Here is a 19,106-nt window from a genome sequence, read left to right on the forward strand (position 1 = left end):
AAATTTCAGCTGTTTTCTGCAGCTTCACACTAACTGGTCCTTCAGATCCTTACATGTGGGACACTTTGCCCACTGAGATCAAACTCACTACATCATTAACATCTTTTAAATTTCTTCTTAAGACTTTCTATTGTAGGAAAGCATTATTAATATTTAATATGTGGCTGTTGCTAGATTTTATCATCCTTTTGCGGCCATTGTATGCTACTTTTTATACCTTTTTTCTCCCAGTTTTAATATATGATTACTGTGTTGTTTGAATTTTATTTAATTGTTTTATCCCCTCTTTGTTTTTAATCAGTTGCTTGTCTGAAAAGCACTTTGTAGACGTGTTAAGAAAAATATGCTTTATAGATACATTTTATTATTAAACAAACTCAACTGACAGTTCAGCTGCTTTATCCTCCTACTCATCATTGGACTTAGTGTTAACATTTCAGCATTTCAAACTCTTTTTGGCACTTCAGCGGCTTTCAGTGTTTAGACTTGAGCTGACACTACAGCTCCAGTTACTGCTTACACTTGAAATAACTATCTGTTTTCAGTTCTTACAGGTGAACTGGCACACCTTCATCCAGCCCTTATACTTCAACCAAAACTACAACCTGTGTCAGCACTTCTGTTTAACCCTTCTGTGCTTCTACTTCAGGTACAACTCAACATTCAAAGTGGTGTAATATAACAGAGTAATATTACTTTGCCTTTCACAAGTATTTAAAACTAAGAACCCTGAGAGGTTTAGTACAGTTCCTTTCAAAAAATGAAAAAAAAAGTCAATGAGCAACTTGATAAGAAATGTTTCACATATTACTGATTGCTGATATTTTTGGTTGATTTCTTCTTTACTTGTTCTTTCCTTCTTCCCATGGTTTTGAAAGAAATCAAGCTTATTTGCTTGACTTTAACTCCATACTTAAGTCAACTTTTGATTAAGTATGTGTACTTTAACGCAAGTATGGCTTTCAGGTACTTCATCCACCACTGCATATCAAAAGGCATTTCGAAAACTGCAACAATGAACTGCTTTTTTAAAAAAAAAATTATCAGAAAGTTTTGCTTTCTTAAAATTATAATGACACACACGTACGCACGCGCGCACACACACACACACACACAGACACACACACACACACACACACCCTTGTACTTATATCTTTTTGAGGACCCTCTTTCACATAATGCATTCCCTAGCCCTGAACCCTAAACTTAACTGTCACAACTAAATACCATTGAAGTCAAACACGTTCCCAGTTGGTGTCGGCCGCCAGGGTTGTCCCTTATCTCTGATCCTGTTTGTGATTTTCATGGACAGGATCTCAAGGCGCAGCCGGGGGAAGGAATGGGTCCAGTTTAGGAACATCAGAATTGCGTCTCTGCTTTTTGCGGATGATGTGGTTCTGTTGGCTGGACACCGAGATGGACAAACGGTTTGGTGCAGCATTCGCAGTGATGCAGGAGTTGCATCAGACTGTTGTGGTGAAGAAGGAGCTGAGCTGGAGGGCGAAGCTCTTGATTTATCAGTCCATTTATGTTCCAGTCCTCACCTATGGGCATGAGCTCTGGGTAGTGGCCGAGAGAATGAGATTGCGGATACCAGTGGCCGAGATGAGCTTCCTCCGGAGGGTGGCTTGGCGCAGCCTTAGAGATAGGGTGAGGAGCTTGGACATCTTGGAGGCGCTCAGAGTAGAGCCGCTGCTGCATTGCGTCGAAAGGGGCCAGTTGAGGTGGTTAGGGCGTCTGATCAGGATGCCTCCTGAGCGCCTGCCACTGGAAGTGGGGAATGGGAAGTCAGTGTGTACTTCCGCCAGGACTGGAGTGATGTGTTCCCTGTGTTGAGTGTTTGTAAGGAACCGTGCTGCTACATTCTGTACCAGCTGTAAACTGTAAATTGAGGTATCATTCAGGCAAGTGAATAAAGAGTTGCAGTAATCTAAACAGGAGAAAATAAAGGTGTGGATAAGTTGTTCAACTATGTTTTTGTTTCACATTGCTTTAACTTCAGCAATATTTCTGATCTGTAAATAGTAGAACTGAACACCCTTTGTGTACTGACTGAAGTTAAGATTGTTATCAAAAAACACTCCCAAGTTTCTAGCTGTTTGTTGTGTATAGGTTGTTGTTGTCCTTGAAGGTGGGAGATGATACTGTTTGGAGTGTGACCCAAAAACCAGGACTTCAGTCTTATTTGTGTTGAGTTGATAAAACTTTGAGGCCATCCAGTCTCTGACCGCAGCAAGGCAGCAATTGAGGGACTCTAAAGTGTTCGAGTTTGAAATGAGACGTAGAACTGGGAATGATCAGCGTAACAATGGTAGGACATTGAGCCAAAATGGCGAATAATATGGCCAAGGGGTAATAAATACAAACTGAAAAAAACTGTGCCAAGTACTGAGCCCTGTGGGACACCACATGTTATCAAAGCATTTGAAGAGCTGAAACTGTCAATAGTAACTTTGAATTCTCAGTTAGATAAATAAGAAGCAAACCAGTTAACAGCAGTTCCACTTAACCCGACCCAGTGCCTGAGTCTGTTGAGCAGAATATTATGATAGACTGTGTCAAATGCAGCAGTCAAGTCCAACAAATAAGAATAGTGTGATTCCCTGATTCTGTGTTCATTAGTTACTCTAAGAAGGGCTGTTTCTGTACTGTGGTTCTTTCTGAAACAAGATTGGAATTTGTCAAATATGGTATGTTCAGGGATTATTTTTAAAAGTTGCTTAGCAACTACTGTTTCGGCAATAGGTAGGTATAGTGCACTAGAATAAACAGAGTACTGACAACGGAAGTTCAAAATGCTCAGGTGTCACGTGACACATGGAGGCTTCAAATAGTTCCCGGAAGTGTCTGGCTGGCCATTTGAATACATTATATGGAGAGACAAAACTAAGATTTTCGCTAAATAGCAGTCAATAACTGCATTGATTTACAATATACACATATACACATATAGTGCATTGTATGTAGTTTCATTATTATATTGTTTTTTTTAAAGTAAAACATGCTTATATTTGAAGATTAATGTTAACAGCTAGGGTTAGATTAGCCTGATTAATGTCACACTCAGGAGATTCACACCTTTCAGCAGCTCAAGAGTCAGAGGCAACAGAAAAAGTAACTGAGTGCTAAATACGGGTTAAATATGATTAAAATACAAAAACATAAAATGTATTGTAAAACATAAATAATAAAAATTAAATATATATGTATATATATTATACACACACACACATACATATATAGTATATGGTGTGTATATATAGTATACATATATATATAGCATAAAATGTATAATTACATTTATTTATAGTATAAATATGAGTGATGTGGATATGACATATATGGTAAGGCTGACATATTTTAGACTTACCATGGCTAAGGAGCAGGTTGCTGTTTATGGCTTATATATAAACATGTATTTTATTTCTTTGTTGTTCTACTGATTAATTAATTAATTTCATTAATAACTAATAAACTCAGAAACATAAATAGCTCATCAAGCAGTTGGCATATGTCCTTCTTTTGTGGTGTCCTCTCAGATAGTCTCCACCATGTTTTGCTGTGCTGCACGGGGATGATCCACTTGTGAAGAGAAAGGCACGCTGAATCGCAGATGAGGAAAATATTGTTGAATAGTGCCAGCAAAAGTAGTCTTACACTCACCAAAGATTACAACTACAAAAAACATGTGAGGTTATCATTATTAAAAACTGCATTAGAACATTTTACCCAAACAAAGAGCACATCATTGGGAAGCCTTGTACATGGTTTAATAAAAATAAGAAACAGTGAAAGGCTTGCAGAAGACAGGAAGCTGACATTCAGGATGAGGGTGCTGTCTTAGTGCAGGAGTCTCCAGGCTCCATTAAATCCTGTGTAGCTCTTCTGCTGAAAGAGGGAGGGAGAAAAGGACAGGAGAGAGGGTCAGACATAACTTTATAGGCCTGGGGAGGAAACCATTTTGGGAGATGAGGTGTGTTTGTTCCCCAACTTCAGTTATGAGACTTTAGTTAGGTTACATATAGTGAATTACTCGCTTGGAAATTAGCTTTTGCTGTCCTAGCCTCAGCATTTGTCTATAGTGTTTCATATGAAAGGCCTACAAATATTGATCCTTTTTTAATAATTTCTTTTCAATCTGCCCATCCCTGTGTCCAAGCTTTTTCATTTGTTTAAAAAGGTCTAGGCTACTTCATTGGTCTATGTTGTCAAACTACTGTTAATATAAGAGAGTGATTTCAATATAAAGTGTAAACCGCTGCATGTGAATGCATGAATTAGTCAGATCTGTGCTCCAGAGGAGAGCCTTCATCAGGCTGTGTAATATTACCCTCTACTGGATTTATACGTTAATGAACTGCATTAAAATAGAGCCTTCTGTGTTTTTATAACCAGCTTTGAAATAGTTCCTCCAGCACCCAGTGCTCCTATTGTTAGTTACCAATATACAATAACAAGATTACATATATAACACCATAATAAAAAATAATATAATACAGTAGTGTAACAATTTCAGTATTTAGAATAATTCCCCATTAAGCCTAGTATGTTTCATTTTTCTAAATGATTTACCCTGTAATCTCATTTAGGTGTTTCAGCTTCCCTCCCTTTGCCATCAATGGAAAATCAGCTGAGCTGAAACATAATGAAGACAAATGGAGTCAACAGAATCACAAAGCAAAAAACACTCACCCTTAAATTATGTTTCTGTTTACAGTAATGTTTTACATTATTTATTAGTCTCAAATATGCACTCTTAATCCATATCAATACTAACATATATCACAAAATAGCACTCTCCTATCAAGCACCATGTTATCTTTAACAAAGCTGAGCTGTAAAATAAATCACACAAGCTCCCTCCCTTTACACAAGCTTTCTCCCCTTTAACTCCCCAATCTTAGATAAAACTACTCAAAAGCAGGACATTTTAAATTGACAGGCTGTTAGCGGCTAACGAAATGTGTTCAGTATATTCAGTACAGTGTACTAACTTAAGCTTACTCCATTAGTATGTCTGTTATGGCTTCGTAAATTGACTAATTTAGTGGCAGAAAATCCAATATCATGTTTTAATGCAGATGTGACTTTAGCTAAACTATGCTGATAATATGAAAAACCATTTTTTAGACATCTTACCCTGTTAAAGCCCATCACAAATGGTCTTCCTGCTGTAACTCCATTGCGCCGCTAGCAATTAATGCTACTTCTGGGAACTATTGAGGCTCTCTATGATCTGCCATCTTTGAAAAAAAAAACAAAAAACGGTCCATTGGAGCAAACGGAGATGAAGCGACTCTGGGTAGGTAGTTAGAGGGGAGTGTTGGATCTAAACCAGGTTTCTTCAGGAGAGGCTGGATACAGACCTGTTTGAAATAATCCAGTACCAGGCCAGAAAAAGTGAAAAAGGGGCGATCATTTACAAAACCTCTTTGAAAAACCTGGATGGCAGAATGTCCGATTTACAGTTAGTGAGATTCGAACTGGACACAATCTCCACTATATCCTTGGGCAAACTTATCCAATAGTGTGGGGGAGGGTGATGGCTCAGGTAAGGCAAGGGGTGAGTGAATAGGAATAATTGATCATTTAATCTTATCTATTTTTTCAACAAAATACTTTAAAAACTTCCCACAGACCTCTGAAGAAGTGACACATACAGTAGTTGGGGCAGGATTTATTAAACTGTTAATCGCACTGAGCAAAAATCTTGGGTTATGCTTTTTAGAGGCAACTAGACTGGAAAAGTAAGAAAGTCTCTCAGTTTTTATAAGTAAATTATATGAGGATAAAATGTCCCCACTTTTAAAAAATGTCCTCACTCTGCTGCAAAATTTTTATTTAGTTATTTTGGTCCTTACTATGTAGCATGTACAAGAACCCACACACATATACAGTATATATGCAATGACTGTGTGGTTAAGGATGGGTTTGTGTACTTTCAGGGCAAATAGTGTACTGGTACTCAGTGTCAATGTCAAGCTGAATCAATATAGGCCTTTGATGACACTCCTCACTAATAATTAACATGACGGCCACATGGAGAGGAGCCTGGAGAGTTCCTGTTCCTGATCAAACAAAACACTGTCAAACATACAGGTTGGGCAAAAATGTGCTATGTCTCTGTCTCAGTGTGTTGTATTAATTATTAATTTAATAGGCAAATGTACTGCAATGCATTCCACATCAACACGCACAGATGAGTGACAAATGAATGGAAAGCTCAACATTAAGAGTGTTAGTAAGGTGATGCACAACCACAAACATGGGGTCCAAATCGCCAACCCAAACCCTATGACATGGGATCTTGTTCTGAGATCGGACTGTATGTGATAATTAAAAAAAATATATATGTACCTGACCTTTTTTTGCCTGAGTTAACACAGAAACAGAAGGAAGAGACTGTGTTGGGGTGTGAGGGGATATTATCTTAATGATATGCAGAATATTTGCAGCAACATCCATGTACAATAATAGACTGCTCTAACAACAACTATGCAGCTGAAGTTAAACAGCTTTTTAATAATGTCTAATATGAAGTATGTGCTCCTGTTTCAGGTTTCTGCAACACAGAATAACCCACAGGCACCCTCAGCAGTGGCCTCTGTCACATCCAACTTTTCAGTCACTGTCGCATCACTGAGATCTGTAGGTGAAGTTCATATATAAAATAGGGAAAATTCCTTATCTCTTTTTTTTTGTTTGTTTTTTTTTTTTTTTTTTTTTACAAAAAAGCTCAATTTAGATGTTTTTTCATGCAATAAGCACAGTTAAAGTAATGAAGACTTTGTGGGGTTTGGGGGTAGGATTTTTAGGATAAAAAGTGAAAGGTAAGGACCTTCCCTTTGGTGTATCGCTGACATCAACAACTTTAATGATCATGAAATGCAGGGCACAGATATTGATAATTATTGTTGCAATTTGCACAGATTTTTGATTTAATGTCTAATTTTATGTATGTGCTCTTGCTTCAGGTCTCTGCACCACAGGGTAACCCACAAGCAGTGGCCACTGACGCACTCATTTTTTCCGCCACTGTTACATCACTGAGATCTGTAGGTGAAGTTGTGATAAAATATGTGCATAAGAAAATAAGAAGCACTTGCACTAGTACCTGTCTTTTTCCTTCTTTTTCCAAGGAGAGGACTGGCATCATTACCAAAGAGGACATGAAGGGTTTGTTGCTGCTTGGACCAACTCTTTCCGAAGTTGCTTCAGTCCTGCAGATCTCCAGACCAAAATTATACAAGCTTATGCGGAAATACAACATTAGGCAAACAAAATATTCAAACATCTCTGATGAGGAATTTGATGCAACCATAACAGAGGTTAGGGCAGAACATCCTCATACTGGAGAAATTATGCTTAATGGACATTCACATGCAAGAAACATTATAGTGCAGAGACGTCGTCTCAGAGACTGTAAAATGGGTTGACAGAGCCAGTGTTGAGTCTCGGAGAAGAACAACAATACAAAGGCAAGTATATACTGTGCCTTTTCCGAACTATATTTGGCACATAGACGGCAATCACAAATTCATAAGATGGAAATTTGTTGTACATGGTGAAATGGATGGTTACGGTAGAATGTTAATGTTTCTGCATCGCTCCTTTTTAACCTTAACCTTCTTTTTCATTAATTTCACTTTTAGTAGCCTTCATTAAGTATACCACAGTGAGTGACTGGTGCGATAAATTTGCTGTCAGTCAGGAAGACTGAAAAAAGAAGTTTTATGTCTCTTTCGATTTAATTAGTCTTGTAACAAAGTAAGAAGAAATTATCTTGTCAATAATTAATTAATTAAGTTTTAGATTAATCACATTAAGATTATGGACAACTATTATTATGCTCTTATGCAAGCACCAAGTTACATATCACACACCGGGATTCTAGTCTAATTTCATCTATAATTAAGTTCATATTTTACATAATAGGAAAACATTTATGTTTGGCTGTTTGGGTAGCAATATGAACTTAAAGAGAGTAAACATCAGATAGCCATAAGTATTGGAGCCTTACAGTCTCTTACTATCCACAATAAGTGGAGTTTTGTGACCTTTAAGTTGAGAAAGACTGCATCTTCTTTATATTGTCCAACCTATGAGAGCTGCAATACTGTAATTTGTCTAGATTTGAAGACCAATGCACTTCTGGGTATTTGTGGTGCAGCATGCAGGTGATCTTTGTGAACTTTTGTGTTCTGTAATTTCAATGTCTGTAATCCAAGTTTAAGATATATATATATATATATATATATAGATATATATATATTATATATATATATATATATATATATATATATATATTTTTTATTTTCTATTGTTTTGTACCTTTTTCAACCCTGCAGAGAAAGAGGTTGGGGAATGACTTAATACCAGGAACCTAACTGAGGTAGAAAAGGCCTTCATCATTAAGGCCTAATTGTAACTCTGAGGCGCCAGCCTTACACTTGTTTTTAAAAAAGTTACAGTCATATAGCCATTATGGTTGATAATTGTCATTTTTTCACCTGCCTTCTCTGTGCTTGCTGAACTCAGATCCCTTGCATTTATTTTCGAGCGCTAAGTTCCTTTACTACCAGCCTCCCTCTCTCCAATTACTTCGTTTGCTAAAACAATTGCAAAAGGGATTGTTTCATGAGAGTAACAAAGACTTTTTAACCGTGGTAGAATGATAAAAAAAAAAAAAATCAAAGCAATTGTTATTGTCTGTCATTCAACTCTTCAGAGGCTTCCCTCTCCTCATTGGCGCTGCCTCTCTGCTGCATCTCACTCTCAAACAAGCCGGCCCCAGAAATATAAAAGCTAACAGCTTGGAGCCTGGAGCTCTCTCGTTTTCAGTGCACCAGGTGAGAGAGGGCATAAGACAAGAGGCTCCAAACTGCAGCCATACAACCTTAACTGCATTAAACAATGATGCCTAACAACATTTTTGATTCTATTAATTAAATTTCTCTGCTCCTGATTACGATATGATTCCCTGATAAGTTAGGGACTACTACGCATGCTCTTTGGGCCAGTAGATTCAGGTATTTTACACTTTTCTAAACCCTGAAAAAGAGCTTTCATTAGTTGTGTCCCAATTCAGGGTCTGCATCCTACGGAGGACACAGCCTACTTGGCCTTCAGAGGCACCTCCGGGCTGTTAAACTCGACGGTCTAGCCTTCGGAGGATTTCCTGGTTGGGTCACCAGATGTTCCCGCCCTTACCCTACGTCACAAAGGAGTTCTGCTGTCAAGGCTCGCGCGCTGGAGAGAGAGAAGAGAAAGGGAAAAAGAAGTCAAACAAAGGAAAGAAAGAAATGATGGAGCCTGAATTCGTAGTTTTATTTTTTTTAATTTATATTTTGCTGGAGGAAGAGGAGAAGCACCTCTGTCAGCGTCAGCGTCGACAGCTGATTTATCTCCGGCTGATTTATCTCCGGCTGAGAGCAGACCATGGAGAGGTAAACCTGTTATTTTAACCCAAAGTAATGTTATCATTAGCTAGATAACAGTTAGGGGTAACTAGCATACCTGTATACATTTTCTACCAAGAAGTGACATTAACGCTAATCTTATAAACTATTGTGATGTCTTGTATCGGGGTTTTTATTTGTTTATTTGTTGAATAAAGTGCTGAGATGTCAGGTTATAATATTCAAATGTACATTGATGTCCGACATTGTTTAGTTAATGTGCAGCACATTAATTTCTACAATGTATTTTGCTGTATTTTTGTTTCACTTTATTTCTATTAATTAATATATTCCAAATTAATGAAGTGATTGATAACCTGATACTAATCATAAGAAAACCACTTACTTTGATCAAGCGATAATGAACAATAAACTCTACAAAAATAATTTAAATCAAAAATATAAAACTCATAAATAATATGAACAAACAAAAAAGTTTTTAAAAAATTACTGTCTGTCCACCATTCTCTTGAGCAGAGAGAAGAGCCTCTCCATCCTCTCTCTGCTCTCCTGTGCTCTCCTCTCCTCTGCCTCCCTCTGCAGCCTCATATCCTCCCTAATCAAATTAAGGAGCTCATCCTCTCTCCCTCTCTTTCTCCTCCTCACTGGCCCTGGCTGGCTCTCCTCCTCATCATCATCATCCTCCTCCTCCTGGTCACTTGGCCCTGGTGTGTCCTCAGGGATGGAGGCCATAGGACAGGGGGAGCCATGGAAGGCCTCTGTCCTAACACCTTGTCCATGAGGACAAACCAGGGCCAAGTTGCTGCGGTGGGCTTCCCGCTGACCCCCTCAATTTTATTTAAAAAGGCCATTATTATTACCCTCGGAGGGCTTTACAGCATTACAGAGAATTTATTAACTGGAATGCGTAAAACGAATGTAATTTAGTTTTGAAATCATCATCCAAACCTGTACATATTTTGTATTTTTTTCAGATTATCCCATTTTTTTTGCCTGTTGGGGCTCAACTTTCCCCTCCAGGCCCATTTTTTCCAGGATTGTTCTAAACACAGACAGAAGAAAGAGAAAAGGCAAACACGTGATCATAATAACAGGGACGCAGAGATTATTCATATAAAGGTGACATCAGGACAGACACAAAATCTCTCAATTAAACATTTACATGATGCCATTTGTTCTTTAGATTATCATTTTAGTTTGGGCTTTGTGAAGGATTTGGGTTAATTTAAGTAACTTTAACATTCAATATGTATATAATACAAAAGGGCTATTTATTATTGCCTTACCTCCATCCCACATTGGCGGTGTTTTTGGCCCCGGTGAACAGATGGTTGTTCTCACTATGCAGCTTTATGAAGCTTTCAGTTTGCTCCTTGCTCCCTAAAGCAAGATGAAATGTAAAGCATGACAGACAGAAAAGTTTTTATTCTTCTTCTTCTTATTATTTTAATTATATTTTGTTAATATAATATTCAATCCAATCTGTTAACTAGACTTAACAGTTTTAATAAAGCAGGACTCAAAACTTTAACCTTGATCTATTCAAATACTTAATATTATGAAGCATAAATAACATCTCCACAGTCACAAGAACATTTAAGTCAAACTCTGGACGTCTGACATTTGAAAGTAAAGCTTTTAAGGCTTTACATCCAAAGGCTGAGAGCTCCTGGCGTCAAGCTAAATAGGCAGCAGAACCTCGCTCAGCACTGTGCAGTAGTGATGGCCAAATGAAGCCTTGTGAACCGTTTTCTTTCTTTTCTGAGCCAACTGGATGGCGCTATTGTTCAAAAAAAAAGACAAGAAGAAAGGTCAAGCAAAGGCAATGTTATATGCTTTCAACTGTTGTTGAATGTTTCATGAGGCTTCATTTGACCATCAGTACTGTGCAGCTCTCATAGGAATGAATGAGGCCCCGCCCCCACGGCTGTATCCGGATTTATAATAGATTCATGGGTCCCTTTCACTTATCCCCAAGAAGGGGTGTGGCAGAGTGCCAGTTCCAGGGTAGTTCAAGGGGTGTTGGAATTGACATAGTTTGCATATTTTCTAAATATTTAGCTTTACAAACAGCGACACTTTAAGATTTTGATTTAGATTTAGATTTAACATTTAATATTTATGTTTAGATTTAACATTTAGATATAAAATAAACATTAAGATTTACATTTAACATTTATATATGAATTAAAGATTTAGGTTTAGATTTAACATAGATATAAAACAAAAATTTAGGTTTAGATTTGACATTTAGATATAAAATAAACATTTAGCTTTAGATTCAACATTTAGATATAAATTTAATAGTTAGGTTTAGATTTAACATTCAGATATATCTTATATTATTAGGTTTAGATTTGATATTTAGATATAAAATAAACATTTAGATTCAACTTATAAGATTTACATTTAGATTTCATATGTAGATAAATATTTAACGTTTAGATTTAGATATAATATTTAGATATGCTATTTAACATTTAGATTTCGATATAATATTTAACATTTAGACATAACATTTAATGTACATGTTTTCCAAAATTTCTTTCAGCTATGAACATAATCAAATATGTCTCTTTTGTATGAAAAAAATTGCTTAATGTGAATAAAAGGAACTAAATATTTAAAATATATCAGTTAAAAAACGGCTATTCAATTTTTTACAAACGACACCCCATAGAAATGAAACCAGTGAAAACTTCAATAAAATTATGGTTTATAAAGGCAATTAATATGTATAGATTTAAGGTACATAAAAATATACTTTGCAAACCCCAACAATGTGTAATTTCAAATGTATGAAATCTAATCAGTTTTCATGGGTAATGATATTGATCACATTTCAGGTGAGAAAAAGGGCAGCAGCAGACACAACCTAATATCCACTGGTCAATATGATGCAGACATTCTATTTTAGAAATTCAGAGTAGACTAATAGCATCACACAGGCCTGTGAGCAAAGCTCTCATCATATCACTTTCAGAGGGAAAATGCAGTTTGAAATTATTGTCCACTCCTCTGGGGGACTGAGGACAAGCTGCGTTGATGATGACATTCAGCTGCATGATTTACAGTAAAGGTGGTTAATAATCCATAAACTGTGATGACTGATGATATCTACACAATTATCTGCAGAAAACAAACAAACAACAGGAACACCTCAGTGTGCCATATAAGTCAAGGTGTAGAGTGTGGTGCTGGTGACCGAAGGTAATATCATTTAAAGCTGATCGGACTCATGAGTGTGACTGGTTGTACGACCTCTACTTCTCAGCAAGGTCAAAGAAGCCGTTATCTTGTAATTGGTCTTCAGAGCTCTGAGACAGATGTGCTCCTCTGAACTGAGAGGCTTAGCTCACACATGTGCTCCAGGACTGTAAACGCTGAGACACAGTCAAGCAAAACTGATTCATAAAGCTGTGAGAAATGCAGCAACAGCACCTGAGGACACCCTTCTCCCTCTGGGAATTATACACAGTTTACTGTTGATCGCCATCTGCAGGAAATTGCAGACATGACACAAAGGAAGTTACTTGCCAAAGTTCTGTTTTAAATTAAGCTTATAAATTACACAAGCTTCAGACATTTTCCTCATATCTGTTATTTGTCTGAAAACTCATGAGAACATGTGTTCAAAGTAGAACAGTAAGTGTGATTAATAACTTCTCTGGTGGGTCCACAGACATTTAAAATCTTGAAATGGTTTGTGATAGTTGTAGTTCCATATGTAGATTGTTTACCTGAAAATATTACAGACACAGATAAAAAAAATCTCTGAGAAAAAGGCTGAAAAGTGAAAAATTAGGTTGCCTCTTCCCTGCACACCTTAGTCACTTAAAATTAAATTGTGTTGCTCAAAAATGGTTTTACTTTCCAGATGAATAACGAATCGTAATGTCAAAAATATTAGTAGTTGTTATTAGTATTGACAAGACACATAATACTGAATATTGATGCTGATATTTTTGTGCTTGTATGTCATTTTAAATGAAGGACTTTAACTTCTAACAGTGTAGTACTACCACTACTTTTACTTTTACATGTTATTTAGGGGGATCTATTGGAGCAAATGTGTAAAATATTCCTAGCTATAACTTCATTAATTTGAAAAAAGTAAAAAAAAAAAAAAAAAGTCAGCCAGCAGTTAAACAGGAGACATCTGTCAGGTCTTCAAGGCCTCATTAGGGTCTACAATACCTCTGCTCCTGAGCTTCAGTGATAGTTAAACAGAGTCAGGAGCCAAGTGAACATAAGACTCATCACATTATTACTGTGGCAAAGAAAGCCTCATGCTCTTAGAATGGTTGTATATTCTAATTATATAAACAAGGAAGCTCTGTAGTGCTAGTGTGTCCTTCACATATCTTGCTAACAATTCATCCACACTACTTCTCAGCTGTGGGGTGTATTGCTGGCAATCCAAGGATGTGCAGTGTCAAATTTGGTGCAATTTTCAATTTGTTCAAAATCTAAAAACTTTGAATAAATAAGCAAATAGACTTTATGGCTTCAGTCTGTCCTTATTCCAAACTCATAAAATAGTGCCCCTTTGTCAGTGTTTTTGGCATAAGTGTGCAATGCCAAAAAGCAGCTTTCACATGAAACACAGCTGGACAGCGTCAGGTGACAAAGTGACTGGACAGAGTTGGTTGTGTTATTATTATATGCTAGCAGATGGCCGGATGGCACCTGCTGCATCCACATGATACATGCATGGGTGGTGTCACTACAAAACACAGCTGAACTGAAACTGTCGCATGTGCATGAAATGCAGGAGGACAGCATCAGGTTCAAACGCTGCCAGTGACAACATAAAATAAAGAGTGTAAGGGCATCCCAGGGATCCAACAATCAGCAGACTTTAATACGGGAGTTCAGTGTTTGTTTCTATCTGAATGTGATGTTATCTACACCTTACCATGTGCCTACTTCCCCTAATCCGAGCCATCTGTGCGAGCATGTGCATTTGTTGATCCCCCGGCGCTGGTTGCCATGTGCTTGTGTTGTCTAAACATAACCATGTGCTGCATCATCCCATCATGTTCTTTTGTTGACATCACAGTAACAGCATCCCAGAGCATAAACAGCTGATGCAGAAGGATACCCAAAACATCATAAGTAGAAGCAGAAGGTCACTCACAGAGCGTCACCATGTGACAAGTTGGGATGACAATGTGCTGGATACTCTACTTTCCATTTTACTTCTGAGCCACAGTAGCTCCCAACCTTTTTTTTGACCATTTTAATAAAAATTGCTTCCTCTAGCATCCCCCTTGATGACCCCACTAGTTCACTTTTGCATTATGCTATGTGATAAATATTGCTGCTTTTACAGTTCACTAGTGGGTCCAAACAGTAGTTTTTTACAAATCAAACCTGAATGCCTTCACTGGCGGATTATGCAGATGACGTTAGGAAGACTCTATAGCTTGCAAAATGCATGATTCCTTGCAAGTTAAAAAACTGAATTAATTTGCTCCAAGAATCTAAACCAAGTCCAGTTGACTTTAGCTTAACACTTCAGTCATGACGTTGATGACTGAGAATCACATACCCTGGCCTGACATGCATACTACACCATTATCCATTGCTTTTGTGCATTTGTGTGAAGATCATTCTCACAAAGTTATATTCAAGCAAATTTTTTAAAAATGCAGAGAAAAGACCTTTCTTATTCTCATCTAAACCTGGTCTGAGATGAGACCTATTTGCTGCCAATGAGCCAGTTTAAAGGCTCTGTTTGACAGATCTGCCCATCTGGCTCTGAGCCCTGTAACCTGTGATTTACCTGAAGACAAAGATCATTAATTAGCTCACCTCTGTCCCTGAGTCTTAGGGTTTGCATCCCATCTGTCCTGGTGAATTATAATATATTCAGAATTAGAATCAGAAATGCTTAAATGATCCCCGGGGGGAAACTGTGGTTTGTTACAGTCACTCTGATGCCAGCAAAGAGAATTATAGACAACAGAAACCAGCACAATGTATGTAAAAAAATTAAGTAGAAATACAGTAATAATAAAAAAACTAGGACTAATATGTGAATATTCAAAAATCATAAATATGTATTATGCACTGAGTGTAAGTGTGTAAAATATAATATAAATACAATAATAATGATAATAACTAGACAAAAAAGTCTCTAAAATAGTAATACAGTAATGATAATAGTAGTAATAATGAATAATAATAATAATTAAAGCTGCAACTGATGGGACACCAACTAAAGCAGTTGTTCATGACTGTGAAAGTCGGATAATGCACGCAGAGAGATTGGACCATGGAGTGAGATATTTCACATAGTGTAGTACTTGGCAATTAGGTAGCAATGCAGGGGACATAAGTTCCATGTCATCTTGGTGTACATAATTCGTAGACCAAACCATGTAAATATCTTGTAAATCCAATGATAATTGTCCCTCAAGGCTTACTTGCTCTTGCCAGTAGGTGGCACTATTACGACTAGTGAATATTGTCATACAAATGTGTTCAGTGCAGGATCCTTATTCATGGCAGATCGGACAATGTACACCAAAGTTACAACAATGTCCTGTTTTATGGCGAGACATCAAAATTGTATGCTGCGCCACGGGAAAAACGCAAATGTTTTGGGCTGACCTTTAAATCCTTTAAATCATGAAGGGGTTAGGATTGGACACACCAAATTTGAAGTTGATCGGGTTAATCCTGTAGGACAAATTTGCAAAATTCCAAGGCCTGAAATCGCCAATAATCAGCACAAAATTCAAAATGGCTGACTTCCTTTCGGGTTTGGGGTTGAGTCCAAGAGGCTTTTTTGTGCATCTGGGCATGAAATATAAGTGTACCAATTTTTGTAAATGTAGGTTAAACTGGCCATTGGGGCTACACGTTAGGTGACACTGTGGAGCCATGTTGCAATGCCGGTTTCCGAAACCACCAAAACACAAAATTTTTTGCCAGGCTGGACGAGCATACCTCTTTTCATGAGTTTCTGGGCATATTTAGACCTCCAAAGATGCGAGTCATTGGGGAGTAAAATAATAATTCCTTGCATTCCAAGAGGGTCCTTCCACTGTTACATACGTATTGTGTACATGTTTCAACCAGTAACTTTGCCAGTGACCTAATGATATTTTGTTATTTTCTTTATTTTCTTTTTTTGTTTTTCATAGAATCATACTAATCAACTTGTTTTTTCTCCCTGTAAAACCCAACAATCCACTTGGTGTTGCACTTTGGTGTTGTCCCTTTAAGCAGGCAGAGTGGCAGTGATTGGCCTGATGTCTGTGTGTGTGTGTTTCAGTCTATCCTGCTGTAGTGTGAGATTCTCCATTGGAGCTCCAGAGCAGCAGGTAGCTCCATTACGCACACACACACACACACACACACACACACACACAAGTCCAGTCCAGGCTGAGTAGCGTACAGTGTCTGCACACACACTGATTTCCTGACCACAGTTGTGCACACACACTGTGAGCAGAGACAGCATGAGCACAGTGTCTGAACCTTTGGTTGGCAACAGCAGGTCTCTGTCTGCAGCCAAGAGACACAAAAGTATCAGGAAGAACTCCAGAAGGATTTATTCAGCCTACCAGGACCACCAGCAGGGGTGAGTCTGCTCACTCTCTTTCATTTGATCAGGAAAGCCTTTCTGCTTTTCTCTGTCTGTCTCACTCCCTCTCTCACTCTCTCTGTCTGTCAGTCTCTTTTAGCATTTAACGACATCCTTTAGGTTACACAATTAGTCATTTACTCAATCTAATTATTGGGTAAAACTACAAAGACTTTGCTGTGTGCTCAGTTACCACCGACTGCCTTCCCTGAACATTCTTACCCTTTTGGTCTTGTTAGTGAATCATACATGAAAGAATTTGACTCAGTTTGATAAATATATGAGTCACTTCTGAATTTAATGTTTGCTTTAAAAATGGACATGAAGGAATACAAAGCTTTTGCATGGACACAGTTGAAGTAGTAGAGCGTAATCAGTGCATCACTCAGCCATTTGGTTATATTTTGATAATAATTTGGTGATAATGTGGTTCATTTGCTATCCAGTGAGTGTAAAAATTGTATGGAAATGGAAATGTTTGGAACCAGCTGTGAATTTAGTTTTACCTGCATGGAAAAGTCCTCTTTCATTGTGGTGATAAAAAATATGGAATACTACAGGAGTTATCATTTATGTAATTTCTTTGAATATGTCACTTTAATCATCCTGCCTCTTAAATGTAATTATCGTTCTCTCCTCTCATTTACTGAGATATTTAAAAATACCATGTCAGATTAATTCTACACAAAGGTCACTGAAGCAGCTGTCTTCTTTTACAAACACGCGTGTTACAAATATATAACAAAATACAGACAATACAATCGAAGAAGTGCAACAAACCTACAAGGCCAAAGTATTCTATGACTTAAGCAGCACAATATTTATTATACCCCCAAGAAGATGCATAAGGTGAAAGGTTTGATGACACTTTTTAGGCTGCCAGATAGAACCAGCCGGTTATATTGAACCTTGCATGTCAGCATTTCCATGTCTAGCTCAGAGAGGTTTCTCCTTTTGGCTGTAGTCCCCCTCTTCATGTCAGATTTGCCCAGTTTGCACATTTGCATAAACTGACAGTATTTCAGCAACTGCTTGGGCAATTTGGACATTATCTGGATGGTTTTGGAGGTTATTGAGGATGAATCCATTTCTGATTTTTTCAGAAAAGCAGTTGATTTTTTTTTTTAAACTTTAATTTATACATAATAAAGGATACTGAATTGACTGGATTAGACAGGTAACTTTATTTTATGTTTCTGCAATACTTGAAAAAACAGATCAGTTGGAAATTGTACAATATTTATTAACACATGAATAGAACAATGCAGAAAGTATACATGTGAATTCACAGACCACCAAGCTGAGTTGATGTACATAAATAAGTAAGAATGGCAAGTGTTATGGCAAATGAATGAATGAACGAATGGTTTTATTTTAGTGTTATGCCACCCAGTGGCCCATCCCCCATGGGATTATATGACGCCTTTACAACAAAGAAAACAATAGTCCACAGTACAGTTTTCATCAAAAATAGCTTCCAGTATCGCTGACCAAAAATCATAATTACAGCTGAACAACAAATTCAAAATTCTATTCGGAAAAATAATATTTTAAAAATTCTTATTAATAATAATAACAATAACAATAATAATGAAATACATAGGCAAATAAAAATACCCAAATACACATAATACACCTACTGGAAAAATGCTCCCTTTCTCATGTTCCAGGCTTTCTCTAAATGAGTTGCTATCTTAAATGTCTCTTTTTCAAACTGGTTGGTTGTTGTGAGTCATCAATATTTATCAAATCTATTTCAGTCTCTGTATTACTAAACAATTCATCACAAATCTTTTGATAAAAAATGACAATACAGAACAAAGTGATACTCATTTTCCATTTCTTTAAGGTCACACATTGGGTAAATTTAACTTTATTCTTCCAATACTCCATGCTTACCAGTTTCAGTATGAAGTTGCAGTATACCTGCTCTAATCTGAGCACAAAATGATCTTTTTTTCTTTGACAAATTATACAGGACATTATTTTTAGTGGAATATTCATATATAATTTCATGGTGGGTACGTAGCTATGGTTTACTCCAAATCTCATCTGCCCAGTTATGTTAAACCTCATGAAACTCCATCTCC

The 19,106-nt window shown here is 37.2% G+C and overlaps 1 protein-coding gene across 1 annotated transcript in view; it reads left to right on the plus strand.

The window, feature by feature from the left end:
* Nucleotides 1-16,891: 16,891 nt before the first annotated feature.
* Nucleotides 16,892-19,106, plus strand: part of LOC121945596 (transmembrane channel-like protein 3) — a 46,262-nt gene continuing 44,047 nt past the window's right edge. The window contains exon 1 of the mRNA XM_042489855.1: nucleotides 16,892-17,013. Coding sequence (XP_042345789.1) covers nucleotides 16,892-17,013 — 122 coding nt within the window. The remainder of the gene's footprint in view (nucleotides 17,014-19,106) is intronic.

The sequence above is a fragment of the Plectropomus leopardus genome, chromosome 1 (assembly GCF_008729295.1).
Source record: "Plectropomus leopardus isolate mb chromosome 1, YSFRI_Pleo_2.0, whole genome shotgun sequence".
NCBI lineage: Eukaryota > Metazoa > Chordata > Actinopteri > Perciformes > Serranidae > Plectropomus > Plectropomus leopardus.